At 37.5% G+C, this 19,413-nt stretch overlaps 1 protein-coding gene across 3 annotated transcripts in view; it reads right to left on the minus strand.

The window, feature by feature from the left end:
* Positions 1-19,413, minus strand: part of EPHA6 (EPH receptor A6) — a 405,075-nt gene that overhangs the window by 76,362 nt on the left and 309,300 nt on the right. For 2 of the 3 annotated variants that reach the window (XM_029961479.1, XM_029961480.1), the window contains one exon: positions 346-468. The exons of the other annotated variant lie outside the window; for it this stretch is intronic. In XM_029961479.1, coding sequence (XP_029817339.1) covers positions 346-468 — 123 coding nt within the window. The remainder of the gene's footprint in view (positions 1-345; positions 469-19,413) is intronic. 3 annotated transcript variants of the gene reach the window in all.

The following is a 19,413-nucleotide window of genomic DNA, read 5'->3' on the forward strand; positions in this document are numbered from 1 at the left end:
TTTACAGTGGCATTTTTAAAGTTATCTTTCTTTGGTGCATATGGACATGCTTCATGAAATGTATGATTGGAGCGTACCAGGCCTGCTCTTCCAATATTTAGGTTGGCCACTTCACTACAGATTAGTTTCCCTCACAATTTCTCCTTCACATTGATTCAGGAAAATGACTAGTTCCCAAAAAATAATAATTTTTTCCATTTCCTTTTGGTCCAGCTTTTTATTGGAAGGAACATTTAATCTCCCTGTTTGACCAATAGCAAATTTTATTTCCCTACGATGTGTGGAGAGATGGGGCAGAAGGTGAAAGAAAAAAATCGATGTGGGGGAATAGGCTGGAATACCTACCAGAGGAAATGCTGGGGGGTAAAGATCCACCTCCTGACACTGGATGTGAGGCCAGGATGCTATTTAAAAATCCCGCCCTCAGGAATCTCGAAAGAGACTTCACCCCAATGGTCGGAAAGGATCCTTTCAAAGAGATAAAAATGATCATTAATTAAATGACTTGTTCTTTGGCTGACAAAAGAAGTTGACTGTTTAAAGAAAGAACAATCAAAACTCTGCAGTTAACAGTGGTTTCACTGGAACTAGATTTCATAAAAAGCAGTTAAAAGTCTTTGTTTGCTTTTTAACCAAGTCATACAATACATGGCTTTAACCAGAATAAGGTTTTCTGCATACTGTGAAAATGGAGAATTCCAGCACTTCTGTGAGGAGCAGAAAAATTTGGTATTTCAACAGCAAATTACACCTATGGGATATTCATAATGCATTCTGAATGACTCTACCATGGAGGCATTTGACAGTTGTGTGCACAAATCAAAGGCAGACCAGTAGAGGTGAAGTTATACCAGCAAAGCTATTGTGTTAGTTATACTAGTATTCTAAAGCCACCACTTGACAAAAGTCATGTCAAACAAGGGGAAAAGGGAAACAGAATTTGCAGCTGCCTTGTGTCAGGGCAGCTACATCAGTCAGAGCTTCTGTCACATCTCCCAACACCTGTCAATATATTGATACAGGCAAAAACCAGGAGTACAGACATGGTCCCTTTCTGCTTTGCTCTCGCTGGAAGATTAACACATTTTATGTTTTCAGTATAATTAGCTGTGTATTCTTCTCATTGCCTAAAAGCACAAAGACTCTTTAGCATTTAATCCAGCTTCCAGCACAAATACAGGGATCTGGAAACATCATTTCAACTGGTTCACATTAGTGCTCAGTGAATGAGCATTGAGGGTGGATCTGAAATGAGAGATCTACATCTTAGTTAAAGGCAGAGAGTCAAGATTTTCCCACTTGGCAATAAATTTAAATTGACAGTCAGAATAACCTGTGTATTTTTGCAAGTGTGTCTTGTAAGCACCCATCCAAAAGTTTAGGCAAGGGCAAGTTTGATCTCATCATCTTGTGGGTATTTCAGAGTTGTTCTTCTAAGAGACTCAAAACATCTTGATCTTTATACACAATGAGAAAAATAAGTGGCCCTCAACCATTGGGATTTTTTTTTAACTAGTAAGAGTGAGGAAAATTTACCCTCAAAACACACGTGCATTTGCTGAACTCAGAGTAGCCTGAGAGCTTTGAATTTTTTACTTTTATTTTCAAGCTAGAGTTCTATTGTTTCTCCTCAATATACTTTTCCTTTAACTTTGTTAATTAGACTTGCTGCAGTCTGTGGAAAAAGAATTCATTTAATTAGTGTTCTAGATGAAGTACTTCTATGTCTGGTGGCTAAAGATAAGGCATAAAAGTTTTCCCTCTGGCTACTCCAGAAAAGTCTTTGGCATTCTTGTAAAGTGTTTCTAAATTCCATTACTTTAATTTTAAAATATTTGCAGAAGTGATCATGGATAGACAGTACAGAATGCAATACACAGAAATCCCATTTTAAAATGGAAAATTGTTCCATTAACTCCAAGATGTTTGGTACTAAACAGCATCTTAAAACATAAAGTCTAAAAAATGAACATACGAAGACTTCCCATATAGAACAGCTTCACTGTTTCAAAATATAAATTACACCAACCATAAAGTACAACCACTGCGAGTCACATGCCATATGTACAGACCTTCAGAAAACCCAAACAGCTTGAGCTTCAGAATTGACATTTTCCTTTATTTAAATGCTGTTAAATTGCAAGTAACTCAAGCTTCCTAGCAGTCTTACAATAAGTAACTTTGTTATAGGAAATAATGAAGATAACCCCAAGTGTATTTCACTTATTATAAATATTCGGAAATAAAACCAAGGAACAACAAATTTAAAGCAATTAAATCTGTTAATACTAGAGTTAGAGGGCTAAAATTATTGAGGTTTTATAATCAGCAAATAACTAAAGGAATATATATAAATAATGTTTTTCACACTTTTAAGTTAGGATTCAGTTGCTTAGGTGTAAATGCTTTGTGCCATTTGAGATTCTCTAGAAAATCTGAGACATTCACAGTTAATGTGACTTTACATGATTTACACTCTTTGAAAGTGGCAGTGAGAGGCAAAGCAGCAGTTGGGTATCTAAGACTAGGCACTTAGGGTCATTTTAGGCAACTGAATCCCACCCAAACAGTCTCCTGTTACTTCAGAAATGTCTCTGATTAAGTAGAACACAGAGTTAGAAGAACAAGACCGCATTTGGTCTCTTCCAGAAGTCCACAAACAGCTTGGGAAAAGGACAAGGTTGATAACATTCAGCCCTGATCAGTATCCACCAACAAAAAACTGCAGAAAAATGAGAGGTTGAAAGTTCATTCATCTGAAAGCGTGTATGGTCCTAAATTAAAATACATTGAATGCCCCAGAATGGACAGATGGATGCTTTTGGTTTTATCACCTGGATAATGTGGGTAGGGTTTGACACTCAATTACATGACTTTATATGTGGAAGTTGATTACCACTGCAGGTGAAGAAAATTAATTCTTTTTAAGCCACATCAATCTCCACCAGAAAGGCAGAGGCTTGATAAGAGATTTGGGCATTTATGGTAGTTTCAAAGCTTACTCAAATTTTTACTTGTTTGCATAAACATTCATGAAATTTTTGAAAGAATCATAGAATGGTTACAGGTGGAAGGGACTACTGGAGGTCACCTAGTTAACCATCTTTCTTGAGAAATGCCATTCTGTCAGTGCACATCACACACAGATTAGTGCTTTACACCCATTCTGTTGTTCTGTGTAAAAATTGACACTCATTTTTGCAGTGGGTGCTCTTACACTAATGAGAAGACCTTTCAGTGTGAGGTCTTACCGGTTCTAAAGTGAGAAAAGGAGAAATGAATATTAAGCCATGATTCCTCAGTGCCCTGAAATACAGTTGTTATTTCACAGAATCATAGAAACAACCGGGTTGGAAAAGATCTCCGAGATCATGGAGTTCAACCCTTGATCCAACCCCACCGTGGTTCCCAGACCATGGCACTGATGCCACATCCAGTCTCACCTTCAACACCTCCAGGGATGGAGAATCCACCACTTCCCTGGGCAGCCCATTCCAATGTCTGATCACCCTCTCTGTAAAGAATTTCTTCCCAATATCCAACCTAAACTTCTCCTGGCACAGCTTAAGACCGAGCCCTCTTTTCCCACTGCTGGTTCCTGGGAGAAGAGACCAACCCCCCCCTGGCTCCCCCCTCCTGTCAGGGAGTTGTAGAGAGTGAGGAGGTCTCCCCTGAACCTCCTCTTCTCCAGGCTAAACAACCCCAGCTCCCTCAGCCTCTCCTCATAGGACTTGTGCTCCAGTCCCTTCCCCAGCCTCGTTGCCCTTCTCTGGACCTGCTCCAGCCCCTCAATGTCCTTCCTGAACTGAGGGGCCCAGAACTGGACACAGCACTCGAGGTGTGGCCTCACCAGTGCTGAGTCCAGGGCAAGAATCACTTCCCTGGTCCAATTTAGCAGCCATGGACATACTGAGGATAAAACCCCAACCTGCTCCATAGTTACACACTATGCATGAACATAATGCCACCTTAACATGGGAAACTGCATTAGTTACAGATATTAGTTTGAAAAGTGCACTGAAACTGTAAAAATACGTAACAATACTCTGAATAGCTGACACTTTGTGAAGTGTACACCATTTACTGAGTCCTGTGACACCAATTTATAACTCAGTGTAAATTCTTCTGTTTCACAATAATTACAGCTAAGTGCTTGTGCTCAGAGGCAGTGGGGGAGTCCTGAATCAATTAGCCTGCCTTCCACCTTCAGCTGTTGTTCCAAGGGGAATATCATCCCACAAATTGTTAGAATTTGATAGGGAAATCACTGGTACAGCATCCTGAACAGGCATGGTTTTAGTAGCATATTATCACACTGAGCAGAAGGGCAGGAGTAGAGATGGCTGGGTAAAGGAAATCCATATGCTTAGTTCAGCTCCAGAGCACACCATTAATTCACACCCATTTATTAGCACGGCGTGGTGACAGCGTGGCCAGCCAGGAGAAACAGCCATGTCCCCTCACACCACAGGCACATCACAGCCTTGGGCCAGTGACAGAGCTGTGCTGGAGAGTCCTGGATCTACAGTGGAGGGGAGTTCTGCCTTTGGACAGATGGATGGATGGGTAGGTGGGTGGATGTATGGATGGATGGATGGATGGATGTATGGATGGATGGATGGATGGAGAGAACGGCACCAAACACCCCTGGTGCGACACTTGTGGGAACACAGTGGACTAGAGTGAATGTTTGAACAGGGGGTGGAGAGGCCCTTGTGGGCTACAGTAAAAGCATTTAAAAGCAACCAACTCGCGCTTTAAAACTCTCAGGGACTGAGTAAGCAAAGAAATCTTAAACTGACCCATTATTTTTGCTGCTGAGGAACTTTCTCACCAATTCCCATGAGTTTTGCACCCATATAGTGCCAGTACAGCACTGGCTGTTCTCAGAGGCCACGTGCCACCCTGTCCTCCTCACCAGCTGCTGGCTTCTTTGTCCCTCTACCATCAGCAGAACTTGACTGGATGGCAGTCTCTGGGCCCACAGGACTAACTGGGATGGCATCTGAAGCTGCTAAGTTGTGCAGGTACAGACAGGTTGGGCCATCAGTTTGTTCTGTTTGTACCACAGTCCTTGAGCTTCCCTGGGAGCAAACTAATCTTTTTTTTTTTTTTATTTTTTCCCACTATAGCAAATTGTACCATGGGATCTTAGTGCAGCTTGTGAAGATTTGCTTTTAAAAAGGAGAATGTTTCTAGAATCTCTGCATTATGTCTAATGACATGGCTACAGTAGGTTATCAGAAAACATACTGAAGATGCAGACTGCCCTTTAGCCCTGTTCTTTGTAATTGCTGTTTTTTCTTATCTATTACACTTGGAACTGATTCAACACTTTCTGCAGGTGGAACTGACCATTTCAGCTGCTGTGGACTTTTCAGCATCTGACAGCTCCAAATTCAAAAGTAGCTCTTTTGGCTGCTTAAATTAATAAACTGAAATGAGAAGTTCTAGAGAGGTCAAAATTACTGTCAGTTATTTCATTTTACTAGTACCATCTCTTTACTAGTACCATGAAAAGAAAACTTTAGTCTTTCATTCTTTTCTCATTCTTTTGTTTAGAGTTGGGAAAAAGAATAAAAATAGATAGTGTATTTGATGTAAAAAATGCACTGGTATTTTTTTTCTATGTAGTCAGTTATCTTGATGCTTTTCATGCAGGGATTGTAAAACCCAACTAAAAAAATTCTTAGAAACTTTGCAGATGAAGGCTTTGGGGAAGTGAGTAAATGGGCTATAATGAGCTTTTACATTGTTTGGCAGGAAGTAACTGTCTGTTTTCACTCCTACATTGCATTCTCGGGCAGGTGAGACTGAACCTTTAGTAATGAAATACCAGAGGACAGAATGCACAAAGAGTTTTCCTGCTTCTGCATAGAGGAATTATCCAATTCTATCATTTAATGTCTGGGAGAAGGCTGACTTCTGTTACAGGCACCTTCCATTCTAAAATAAAGCCTGGGTTCTTTTGTTGCTCGTGTTTCCTCAGGGAAGCCAGAAGAAGGGTTAGAGCATTTTTTTCTAAAATTATTTGTAATATATCCTTTATGGAAACTGCTGAAAACCAGTCAACTTTCCTCTCACATGATTTTATTGATTTATCCTTCCTAGACCACCAGGAATTGAACATTAGTTCATAATCTTTTATGGGGGAACATATGGAGGGTTTTTATAAGGAGGGGGAACATATGAAAGGTTTTTACAAGGAATGGCTTTATAAAACCTTGAAATTATGAAGTCAGAATACAATTTCTAAAGCATTCAAAAAGCTTGTTTTGAAATGGAAAAAAAAGAAGATCAGAAGCAGGGCTAAAAATTATCCCTTATGAATTTGTTGGATCATGTTTTCAGTACATTCAAGAAACACGAATCTATACAGTTAATTTTAACCATTTTGAATGAATTAATCTGGACATTTAGAATATGTTTTTATTTTATTTTTGAGCTTTTTGACACATGCAAGCAAAGGTGACAGATTAGTGTGCCTAAATTTTTACCCACATAACTTATATGGTTTTGGAAAATCTGATTTTGAAGATCACCAAACAATTTTTGCAATATACATCATAAAATATTAGAATATAATAACAATTAACAAAAATGACTGTGCTTACAGCCTGGGACTGTGCTATTGCAGTCCCAGAACACAGAATCGTTGATGTTGGAAAGGACCTCTGGAGTGACTCCAGTCCAACTGAATCATGTGAAAATATCCACATTACCTTGCAAACAGCACAATGAACACTTTTGAAGGCTCCATTCTGCTCTGGGGTTCTTAAGCTGGTAAAACCAAACCTGGATGTAATACATCATGCTGTGCAGAAGGAAATTTATACTCTCATGTTCAGCAGGGAATTTTCAAAGGGTAGTCAAGTTTGGTTTCCCCAGATTCCACCAGAGTAGATGACATCATACCTGTGCAGTCACAAATAGTTCTGTCATTCCTCAAAGAACTTTGGAGAACTCACAGGTGTTTGACTGCCTTTGGCTGAGCAATGTTTTGCATGACACCACAGTAAGTAATTTAGGTGTCTGGATTATTTATTTTCATGCTTTTGGGGTTTACTCTTTAGCTTGATTTTAACTCTGAATTTCCTTCATTGTATTGGTTTGGAAATAATAAATAATTCATGTGTTTTGGCCTCATTTCGGAGGAGCAGACCATTATAACCAAGTTCTTGGTGAAAACATTTTGAAAGGCCTGCTTTTCTGTGTCAGGTCCCCTAATCTCTACTCCAGAGTTAAAATTATGGGGTCTATCTGGGAACATGGAGAAGATAAACAGAGCACAGATAAGCAGGGCAAAGCTGCTGTTCAGGTCTCCAATCCTGGTGAGTTTAACCTTGAGATCCTTGTGAAAGACAGTGCTTTCCTACAAACCTGAAGTGCAGGAGTGCTCTCATTCCTTGACTGGCAGATGGTAATAAATCCAGAGTTAGGAATATTTACACAGAATGAGACTATTTTAGAAACCCTCAATTATAAAAAGTTTTGGCTTTACTTACGACTTCTCTGGGACAAAAAGCAAATGCTGAGAGAAGTTTGCAATTCCTGAGGAGGAACTGATGTAAGTTCCAGAATATCTGGGGAGAATATTAACATCTAATTTAATTTCCCTCTCTACTTCTATACAAACAGGAGATTTGAGGGGAAAAAAATGAGGGAGTTGCTTGAAAAGAGTTCTCCAAACATTATAGCCATTTATTTTGGGATGTGTTAAATGTCAATGCACACTGAAGTCCTGGTTTGCTGAGAAGATTGGTGTGACAACATTAATATGATTAAGGCTTTTAACAGCAATAACAACTCCTGTGTTGAATCATCTTTGTAGTCTTAATGGAATAGTAATTGGAAATACTGTGTTTCTGTGGGATAAAACAACCACAGTATGCTTAAGCTGTCTACTAAATAAGTGTTTTTCAGTCAGTGCTAGACCAAAAATAGCTTTAGCACAATGCTAAACAAGAACTCTGAAATCTTCATGTATTTATAGTTTTGTATGATACCCAGAACCCTGCTACAAGCATTGTATGAGGTACCTTTGGATTTCTTCGTCATGCATGGATTATCAAGCTAGCTGGGAAAAAAATACTTTAAAATTACAGTTTTAATTATAGAATACATGAACAACAAAGCCTGCAATATTGGCCAAAATCTTTGTGATTCATTTTGTATTCATCATGATTTTAGGGAATTATTAATCCATTAATAATTAACATTATGAATTCCATTTCAGTCGTCTTTCGATCACCCATTTTTTGTGATTTTGGAAGGAAAAATGCGGAGTAAAGTCTAAGTATTGTTATCATATGGAATTCTTCATCCTTTAAGACAGAAACCTCCTATGTAAAATGTTGATGGGGTCTTACAGATGGGGTGGTTAAGAAGTTCCAGGGGCTTTTCAATTTTCAGGTATCTATTTTCATGGCATTTCCATAAAAAGAGACTGAGTTTTAATTTTGTACTCCATGTTTAAAAATTGCCTTAACTTTTAATTTAATGAGTGAAAGAGCTTTTCATGGGTGACGTGAAGAAGAATGTATTCATGCAGCCTGAGTTCTGCAATGAAAGCTCTGATTATCTACTCTTTTAGCCTTGCTATTCTGTAACAGTATGAACAAGGGGTAGGAGATAAAAGCTCTCCACTTCTAGACAGCAATTAGTATCACTGAAAAAGAGTTTTCAGTTTTCAGTAAAGAAAAACACCTGGGGCTAAGGTTCTAGAGAGTCAACTGACAAAAAGTGATTTTTTTGTTAAAAAAATCGAAATCCTGGGTGAGGATTTCTTTCTATTCACATATCGACCATTCACAATTCACAGTTCAGCAATATCAGTGAAATTAAGCACACAGCTTTGATTTTCTTTTTGGTTACAAACACCAAATGACTCCCTCAAACGATGCCAAGGTTAGAGGTGGAAAGATTGTTGTCATGACCACAATTGTGACCCTGGATGAACATACTGGTTTAGACTTACAAATCTACGTGTCACACAAAAACCCTTCTTTGCTAATGAGGGTGTCCCAGACCACACCTGCTGAACCAGGTTAGAAGCCAGGCTGTAGGCAGCTCCTGCATCTCTCTGATGGGCTAAGGAACATGGAGAGGAATTCTGCTCTCTTTTTTTTGGAAAATGCTACTGACCAAAGACAATTAGCTGTGCTTGTTAATCACCTCCTTGTTGGTATCAGTGTATTCAGAGGATTTTCTCTCAAGCTCAAAGACTGCTTGGTGTTCAGTGGGGATGCCATGTGGTAAAACCTCTCTCATCTTCCCTGTGGTAGTTTTGGCAACAGCCATTCTGGCAAAATGGATGCTGGGCAGTAATTGTTTAGAAAGGCCATGAAGTCACATTTTTCAATGCTTATAAAGGCATTCATTGAAAATTAGAAGTAAATTGCCAATCTTATCTAAACCACCAAAACAGCATTTGTATGCTGAAGAATGTACTCAACTACAGCTGAGAGGAAAAAAGCAGAAAAGGGAAAGAGGGGAGACTAATTTCCAAAGTGGCTAAATTATTGTCATTCTAGGGAGATATTAACAAGTTTCTGTTGTTTCAGGAAGAAAGGAAATAAATTATGTGAATTCTATCAGCAGTACAATAGTTTCTTTCAGATTTCTACTATTATGAAAATTCTGTACTATGCTTCTCTAGATGAAATATTGAAATAAAGTCATCATCAGCTAAACTTATTTACTTTCAAATTTTATTCAGTAGAAATTACCTTGTTAAAGTTTAGTAGAAAAAATGATAATATTTACCAATTCATATAGTCATGAATCTATTCTGGAATGTCTGACTGAATATATTTGCCTCTTAAAATGTGTTTGCGGGATTGTCGTTAGTGTTTTGTGCTTATATTAAGAACATATTTAAACTGAATACACCATCTATTAAGGTGTTTAAAAAAATATACTTTTTTTTCCATATTACTTCTCTCTTTCAATTGTGTCTCCCTTAACAGCTTGATCATCTACTCCTGATTTATAAGCACTATGTTTATCTGTGAAGAAATGAAGGATTTAAGGAGCAGTACTTTTTACAAACTGATTTTCCAACCAAAACTTCAGGACTCTGGAAAGGATCCCAAGCAGTTTGCATCCAAGTCATTTACTCATCTGGAACCTGAACTATGTATGTATTAAGAATCAGAAAGATAATTATAGTCAATCAAAATGGATACAGCAAGAGAGGAAGTAAAAAAAGATATTTGGAGAAGAAGATAGTGATGGGCTCAGTTAATATATTCTGAATAAACAATTTAAGAGATGAAAACTGTTTAAATGATGGCATTATTTTGTGTGGATGTTGGTGACAGTGATGGAAGAATGGTGGGAGCAGAAATAATTTATCTGCCTTGGCTGGAGCTGCAATGCTGGGTGAGATCAGGAAGCAAAGTGGGCAGGTACAAATCTATGTCATTAAAGTTCCCACTTGTTCTCCAGAGCACAGCACAGAAAACACACATCACTTTTCAACAGACCATGACTCAAACAAGTCTGAACAGATTTCCACTGCATAATATGACTGTTCCACTTCCAAATTTCAAAGATTTCTGGCTAATCACTGAAAATGGTTACTTTCATCAGTTTTTACATCTGTATGCTGGAAGATGAATCTGTATGTGGGAATTATGTCCCAGCTAACAATATTCCATCCAAGAGCTTTGTTCCCTGTGTGAGGAGAATGTGTCAGGTTTGAGATGAAGAGAAGTTTCTACTCTCTTTCTGTCCCATCCAAAGCATCACAGCTACAGTTGTTTATAGCAGTCCTTGCACTAGAAAGATTATGATGTTGCAAATGACCAAAGGGGTTTATTTTTCTCACATCTAACTCTCCTGTTTCTATAAAATACAACATCAGATAATGTATATGAGAAAATTATCAATCTGTATTTCAATTCTTCTTCTTCATATGAATAAAGATATGTCAGGCTTGCTGCCTTCCATTAGAAATTGAGGTGTGAGCCCTTAAGTTGTAGTAAATATCACAATACAAACTTTTGAGGCAGAGGTTTATATGACAGACCATGTGCCACATCTGGGCAATCACTCCCATAATTATCTGAGGAACTTGCATTTTCCTGGGACTGGTGGCCTCTCTATTTTGGAGTGACAGGAGATTGATCACATTAATCATTTTGCTCTCATTTAGGTAAATACATGGACCATAACTTGTCCTCACATATTAACTTGCAGAGCACTGCAAGCACTGCCCTTTCAGCTAATTACTGGTGTTGGTCTGGAATGTTCCATCACAAATTTGGCAAAGTGAACTGGTAGCCTTAAACAACATAGAGCAAGAAAAACCTACTCATTTCATCTCTTAATTCACATACTTGCAAACAAATGTAAAATTTAAAGAAATGTGAACCAGAGAAGGGGCACAGCTTTTCTGGAACAGTTTTTATGACTTGAACATTCATCCAGTTAATTAAATTTCAAGCATAAAAGCTGGTCTATTTAACCTTGCATATTAGGTGAATTGAGGTATGTTTACACATTGTATTCTCTTATTTATTTTGTGAAGGCTGTAACTCAGAGAGCTGGTAACTAGAACCTGGAATCATTACATGGTTGAAAGTGCTAACACCAATACTGTTGGTCCATAAAGTTTGTCAGAATATCCTATATGAGAAACAACAGATAATTGTGCTCTATTTTCAGGATTGGCACAGACTTTTACATTAGTTTTTAAAAGTTAAGGATCTTAACTTAGCAATAAAAATCTAATTGCTATTTTGTACCTGTTTACTTTAACAAAACATGCATTTCTGGGTTTTGCAGAAGTACCAAGATACATACTTCCATTCTCAGAAGCCTCAAATCCAATGGACTAGAGATGATTAATATTATTTATAACACTCACTACATTTGACAACTCTTCTGTAATTAGATTTCAGCATTATTAAATTCTTCAGTTGTAATGATTATGGGTTCAATAGCATTTTGCCTCCTGTGTTTCTAAACACTTCATAAATACGTTTGGAATTTATGATCTGAAAGGTCTTTTCCAACCTAAATGATTCTGTGATTCTATGATAAACATGTAAATCCCTACAATAACCCCTGTTCACACATGTAAGGCTTATCCAAAGCATCAGACAAATACAAACAACACTGTGAGGGAGAAAAAGAACTCTTCATGCACAAGCAAACTTTAGGCAGCATTAAGATAATACACTGAGAATAACTGCATCAAATCAAAAGCATCAGGGATACATTATTATTTTGATACACTCATGTAAGTTTGAATTTAGTTAAGTTGGTAAAAATGACAGCAGTTTCTCCTAAAAAATAGAAACAATGGGGCCTTAGTCACCATGATTATGTCTCCATCTTTCATCTTGTCACCTCAAGGGAAATCTGTGTTCCTTGGTATCACACATGGACCTACACCCAGCATCTGCCATGGGACAAAAACGTGGAATTGTCTCTAATATTTTGATATCTAATCTCTAATCTGGATTTATCCCATACAAATGCAGTCTGAGTATAACATATTAACTCAAATGATCATGAAACAGGTAAAACTTGGTATGACAAGGCTTCTATCCTAACCAAGACACATCTCAGCTTCTTTTTAAGAATCAACTGTAACCCACAAAAATATAGATATACATTCCCCTACCTGTGATAGCCTTCCTGGTACATTGTTTTAACTCATATCACTGCAGCCTACAGTACCTTTATTGCCACTCTTTCATTCTTTTTAGTACAAGAAGTACAACCAGAAACTAAGAGACTAATGGCAGCACAAAAGAAAGAAATGTAGTAAGTAAATTAGTCTGAGGCAATGAGATTTCAGTCCTGACTATATTACATCACATAATTTTTCATATTGTAAATTGCACTCTGTGATTTAATTCTTTTTCCTTAGTACTTTTCTCAGATTTCCCCAGGAAATTTCTGATGAAACTGCAGCACAGTCAGGGTAATAACAGCTGGGAAACTGCCTTCAGTGGTTCCCCATCAGCCTGGAAGGATACAAATAGTATGGTCCAGAACTTTGGGCATTGGGCTGATTTCTCCTTAATGACTGCAGTGCTGGAAATAAGAGTATGTTTTTAAGTTTGACAAAGACAGCAAAATTCCTTGGTATGCCAAGGAAATGTGTGAGAAAACACAGAACAAAATTCTGGAAGACAAAGCAGGTCAGTTGAGATGGCAGAAAAGAACCACACAAATACATCCAGGCAGCTGTTTCACAGAGGAGGATCCACGGGTAATTATAAATCAAAATAAAACCCAATTATGGTTGCTATTGAAAACCACATGTATTTAGAGATGAGTAACAAAGTTTACATTTAAAACAGTTATTTCCTGCTTGTTAGTGGAAGGTAAGGTTCAGCATCAACTGTATCCACTCTTGAAAGCCATGCTTTACCCATACTTCAGACAAGATATTAATTGACTGGAAAGAATCCAAAGGAAAGCATTAAGAATGACCAAAGGTCACGCAAACATACACCATGAAGAAAAACCTGACAGAATCTGGTTGACTTACTGAAGACAGTAAAGACATTATAATGGTCTACAAACGTAAAATATTGCTGCAAAGAGGAAAGGCACAAGCTGTTCCACCACAGACAGGAAAAGAGTTAATGGCTTTAAGGTGTAGTAAGAAAAATAATTCAATTTAACACTAGGAAGGTTAAGTATGAGAACAGTTAAACACTCAACTTTGCCCAGGGAGGCTATGGAATCTTCACCAGGAAAGGTTTCAGAGAATAGGATAGGCAAGTCTATCCAGACTAGTTTAAATGTAATTGATTGCACCTTGGGGCAGGAAGATGGACCAGGTGACCTCTCAGTATCCTTCACAGCTCAATGCTGAATATTCCGTGAATTACAAGAGAATGATTTATTGTTGAAAAATGGTGCAAAGTTTATTTAATTTGCCTTTTAAAAGAACACAACCATGCTTCAATTTTGAGTACACTGTAATATTTAACAATTATACTGAAGTTTACCAAATAATGCTTCTGATATAATCTGACTTTGCTGGGCTCTAAAATACAGCAGAACCCTTCTTAGCCATCATTAGCAATTACTCTCAAACTCAGCATGTCTTGGTATCAATTCAGTGAGAACACCTCATTCCCAGCAAAGATTTAGCAAAAATAAAGTTGCAACAGGTCTTTACCAGTGCTCAATTACATGTATATTTACTAGCCTGTTTTTGCCTCTATACAGAAGAAGAAATAAATGTACAGTTATCAAAATAAATCAACCAAGTACAACTTGTGAATTGGGATTTATTGGTTGCTTTATATACACTCTTTAACCCCCTCACTCCTTTAACTGTCAGCTGCAATTGCCATTGTCATTTATAATTTCTCTCATCATTGCTTATATGGTTTTCTTTCACAGGCAACAGATCAGCCATGGTATGCAGCAAATCTGTCAGCAGAGTGCAATCTTGTCTCCCCCTGTTATTCACTGAATCTTCTGGTTGCAGTTGTTTAAAAAAGCCTCAACCCTTCAAATGTCTCCTACACACTCTTGCCCTTTAACTTTTTGTACCATATTCTTCTCTACTTTCGTGGTGGAGGAAGAAACTGCATATTTTATTCAGTAGATGTATGGAAATGCAATAATTTGTGGTTAATAATGATGCTAATTATGGAAATTCATGACTGTGCATTTCCTTCAAAAGAAAAGAAAAAATAGTCTGGACATATCTCATCTACAGGGCTTTATCTTTTTATGGCTGTTAGTAGGAACAATTTTTGTCATCTGTTTTTCTACTAGAACCACATCTCCCATCAAAGCATCTAAATATCTTTGAAAGCCAGGTCCTGCATGTCTAAGTACAGAACATCTATAGGCAAAGGATCCTGAAGACAGTGAAATCCTGTTTCTCAGATGTAACCTATAAAAGCAGAATTATAGAAGTTCAGCATATTAGATAGTGTATCATGGGCAGATTAAGCTGCTGCTAACAAGATGCTTGTTTTACTGTCTGACAATATGCTTGTTCTTCACTGTTAATCATCCTGTGAAAGATGTTGCAGCAGAATTGGTAGGTATAATGTATAGCTTCCTAACTGCAAAAGAGAAAAGCAGAACACAGAAATGTGACTGATCTGAACTGCAGGAAACTGTAATGGCTCTTTGATTTTTGTGAAAAAAGTTTCTCAGAATGCAATGCATGAAAGACATATTTAATTTTTCCTGAGGTTTAAAAGCCAATTTCTTCTAAGCATGTGTCATTCAGGAGAACAAGTATTGTGTATTCTTAATTTTTGCCAGCAACCTTCAACAAATGGATGCATGGTAGTTTGCCAGTGCTATTTGAAATGTTCACACGCATGCATGTGTGTGTAAAAATAGCTCAGTACTATCAACATTAATTATGTTCTTCGAGTACCAGTCATGAAGAGTAACCTATTTGGCAAGAAGGCTACAGATACCGAGTTTTGTCTGTGTTAACAGCAATCATGTGCAGAGCTCTAACTTTCAGCTCTGTGTTTTGGATGATATTCTAATAAATTGATCTCCTAAACTTGGCTAACAATGTAGGTTTTGTGTTAATTTGCTCACCACAGCAACATTGAATTCAGTAATGTGTTGTGATATTTATCCATGAAATAGGACACAAAGGAAAATAAAGGGAGTGAGCCAAATTCAAAATTACAGCTCCACTTACTGAAAAATTTGTGATACAACTGAAATCCTGCTGTTTTATCTATCATTATGTGCATAACTACAATATGGTTCATCAGACAAATTCAGCTTTATGTAAAGCCCTCTGGTTAATATGACACACACATAGTGTCACCCTTGTTTTGTGTCACAGTGGATTGTCCACAATCAGAATGCGAGATATCCATGGATGAATAATATCTTCATACCCTCCTGTGTTGCATAAGGCAGGTGCAAATGCCTGACATGGGTTCAAGGGGTGGATTTGAAGACATTTTGGCCTCCAGCAAGCACATCTGTGCCTGGAAATGCTCTTGGTGTTTCAGTGGTGTACTGAGACTACTGACAGATGAAAATGTAAGATTTGAAATAGGTTACACTGTGTTGTGTAACCTATAATGCTAACATGGAATTTATTAACATCATATGTTTTCTGCTGGTCCAAAAGGTTTTGTTTTTCAGAATTGCGTGATAAATACTGTAATGTAGGTCCTGTATTTTTGTGTATAATCATAATCATATTTTCTAAGCTATCATGGTCCGGCCTATGTCAAATAGTCACAACTTGGCTCTTAAAAGGTCAGCATTTAAACTTTGCAGAATCACACTTCCTGGGAGTACAATTTCAACAACATGACCAAGGCAAGGATATTTCAAATACTGCCACAAATTTTCCTCAATCCTTTTGTATAAACCCCAAATTATGTGTATAACAAACACACGTTCTGGAAAATATTTCGCCTTCTCAAAGGAATTCTGAACTCCACTTAATAGTTGCAACCTGTTAACAGGTTGCAGAAAAGGGTAACATTAGATTCATTACACTAAGGGCTCAAAGGCCCAGAGCACAATGTCTTGGCTGAAAAAAATGAATTCATTATGTCCTGCATTTTTGAAAAATGAAAAAGGAGTCGGATATGAAGAGTTACATACAGTAAATTGTAGTGAAAAAGGATCATGATGCTGCTTTGCCTTCCTTGTGGACAAGGTAAGGTGCACTGATTTTAGGGCTTTTGTTGCACTGAACAGGTTATATACAATTATTTGAAAAGAAAATTAATGATTAAAGCTTTGAATTCAATCTGCTAGATGACTGACTAAAGATTTCAGAGCTGGAATTGCATTCACAATTTGAAAACCACTAAATCAAAACAGTGAGGAGACAATAAGGGAGTTGGAAGTGTCATTCCAAACCCAGGCTCAGTGTTTGAGGATGTGAGTTTACACAGAACCAAAAGCCTAGGTGCTGTCTTCATTTAGCTTCATTTTGGGACTTTTCTGAAAATTCTTCTGGAGAATATCAATATCCATATTGGGGGTAAAGAAAATGAACGCCTTAAAAAGATTACTGTTGTATGTGTGACAGGTGCAAATCCTCCAGTAGTCAAAATTTGGAAACAGAAACAATTCCTCATAAATCATTTTTAACAACTGAAAGTTATTTAGGGTAAAGCTTGAGGGGAAGGGTAACAAACAGGTTATAAATATAATAAAGCCCTCTCATACCCTGTTATTTCATATTGACACAGCATTACATAGCACTGATTAGACTGTGCTTTAAACTGCTGTGTAAGATACCATCAAGCTAAACTAACTACAGATTCCAGGTTGGATTTCCTCTAGTACAGTTACAATAGTCAGAGACCATTTTTCATGTCTTTTGTAGACATAGTTATGCTGTCAGATGTTTACTTTAATTTATTTTACAGACTTTTAATAGGAAATCTGCAACACAGGTTTCGACAGGATGTAGAAGTGGAAGACATTTTCTGCATAGCCCAGCTTTCAATGATGGTCATATATGTTTGTACTGGAGAAAGAAGTTATTTTTCCTATACTTGTTATTGAAATAGCAGCAGCTTGGCCAGGGACATAAAACTGATCAGAGCATGCCCTGAAACACCCAAGAAGAGATCCAAAAATTATCACTGTATTAAATCCATAAACACTAACATTTATGAATGTTTACATAAAGTGCCTAAGCACCTATGATAAATTTGCAAGGCAATGAGCAGCCCTTTTATGGCAAACCATGCAAGGAATGGTGTTGCTAAAAGAAACCTAACAGGAATAAAGTTTTCCCTGTGACTTCTGATCAGCAATACAAGTGAGGGATCAGATTCAGATTCTGTGCTATGGTGTATCTGCCTTGGCCCAGCAAATTGCCCTTGAAATGAACTCTCTGCTAACAGAGAGCTTGTGCTACAGCAACTGTTCTGCCTACTGCTCTCTGTGATTGGGGTCTGTGGTTAGGACAAATGAGAAATGAAGCAATAAGGAAAAGGAATTAAACCTCTGTTTCAGACCTACTTTTGAGCAGGCTTAGTTTCACATTTTTTCATCCTGTACAGTACATATTACACAGCAATTTTGAAAACAGCATAATTTAAAAGTTAACATCTGCTTAGCTGGTAGCACCAGATAAAAGCTCTCATTTGTAATGAACAGGAGAATTTGTTATTGCCCCAGTCAATACCTATTGACTTGGTAGAGCACTTCTGCTTATTACAACCAAACCCTTTTTCTTTTTTGTTCAATAGTCAATGACACTGGAATGGAAGGTACTGCTTATAAACTGGTGCAATATATACCAGCAACAGCTAGAAGTTAATGACAAAGAGGAAAGCATGTGCTAAGAACAGCATAACACATCTATTAATCAAATTTACTGCATCTGATGTGCCTTTATAGGTTAGTGGAATTGTAATGTACATCAGATAAATAGTTTTTGCTGTTATTAATCTTAGTTTCAGCACAGAACACCTTTTAATCATGCTATCATTACATAAATAACTCTGCTAGGACAAAGTTCTGTCTGACTTTTATAGCACATGTTTTAGTTACAGGAAATTTCTGTCCCGTGGTGGATTCTGCAGTTCTACACTTACGATTTAGTGAAGTGCAAGACAACTGTTCTTCTCCCAGCTAAAGTCATGTTGTTCTCTAAATAGCACAGTTGGGGCTGTGTAAATGCAAGGCACCATCCTAAGGATAAACTGGAAGGAGGGAAGCAGAGCAGGGTGGATGTGTCCATTGCTCAGCCTTCCTTCTGGCTTCTTCTTGCAGCAGAGCACAGCTGCACAACCTTGTCCTTCACACTTTATATAACTTGGACTTTATATGCCTTGGGGTGAAATTTGCTGATAATTCATGTAGTCTTTTTTCATTCTATAACTGCGGTTTTATAATTGTTTGTTTGTTTGTTTGTTATAAACCTGCCTGACCCAAAAATATTTTCTTTCAAACTTTCAGTACTATTTTATATCTGAGAAATGCATAATTTTTTAGGACAGTGTAACTATAACAGTAGTACCTACTATTTTTATATTACCTTTAAACAAACATTACAAAACAATAATAAAGTTTGTTGACAGCTTAGGGAAAAGCAGAGCTGCTAATGATGACTTTTTGGCTTACAGGTGTCTATAATCACCTTTCCTGTAGAACATTAACAAATGCTGGAGCACTGATTTATCTGTTTGATTCTGCTCTCTGAATGCAATCTTGATTTCTCTCTAGGCTCATGAAAAGTCATTATGGAAAGAAAATTTATAAATGGGGCAAAGATTAAACAATCATGCCATGGCCAAGTACATTATACTGTATTCTGTGTGTGCCATTTAATTGGATTCAAACATTGTTCATAAATCACAGCCATTTGCATTTTTCAGGAGCGAGAAACACCCTCCTAGATCCACCACGTGGATCCTGGTCATACCTGTGGTACTGGGGAAGACTGGTGGAATTTAATTGCTGCTATGC

The sequence above is a fragment of the Manacus vitellinus genome, unplaced genomic scaffold (genome assembly GCF_001715985.3).
Source record: "Manacus vitellinus isolate BGI_N305 unplaced genomic scaffold, ASM171598v3 scaffold_35_pilon, whole genome shotgun sequence".
NCBI classification, from domain to species: Eukaryota; Metazoa; Chordata; class Aves; order Passeriformes; family Pipridae; genus Manacus; species Manacus vitellinus.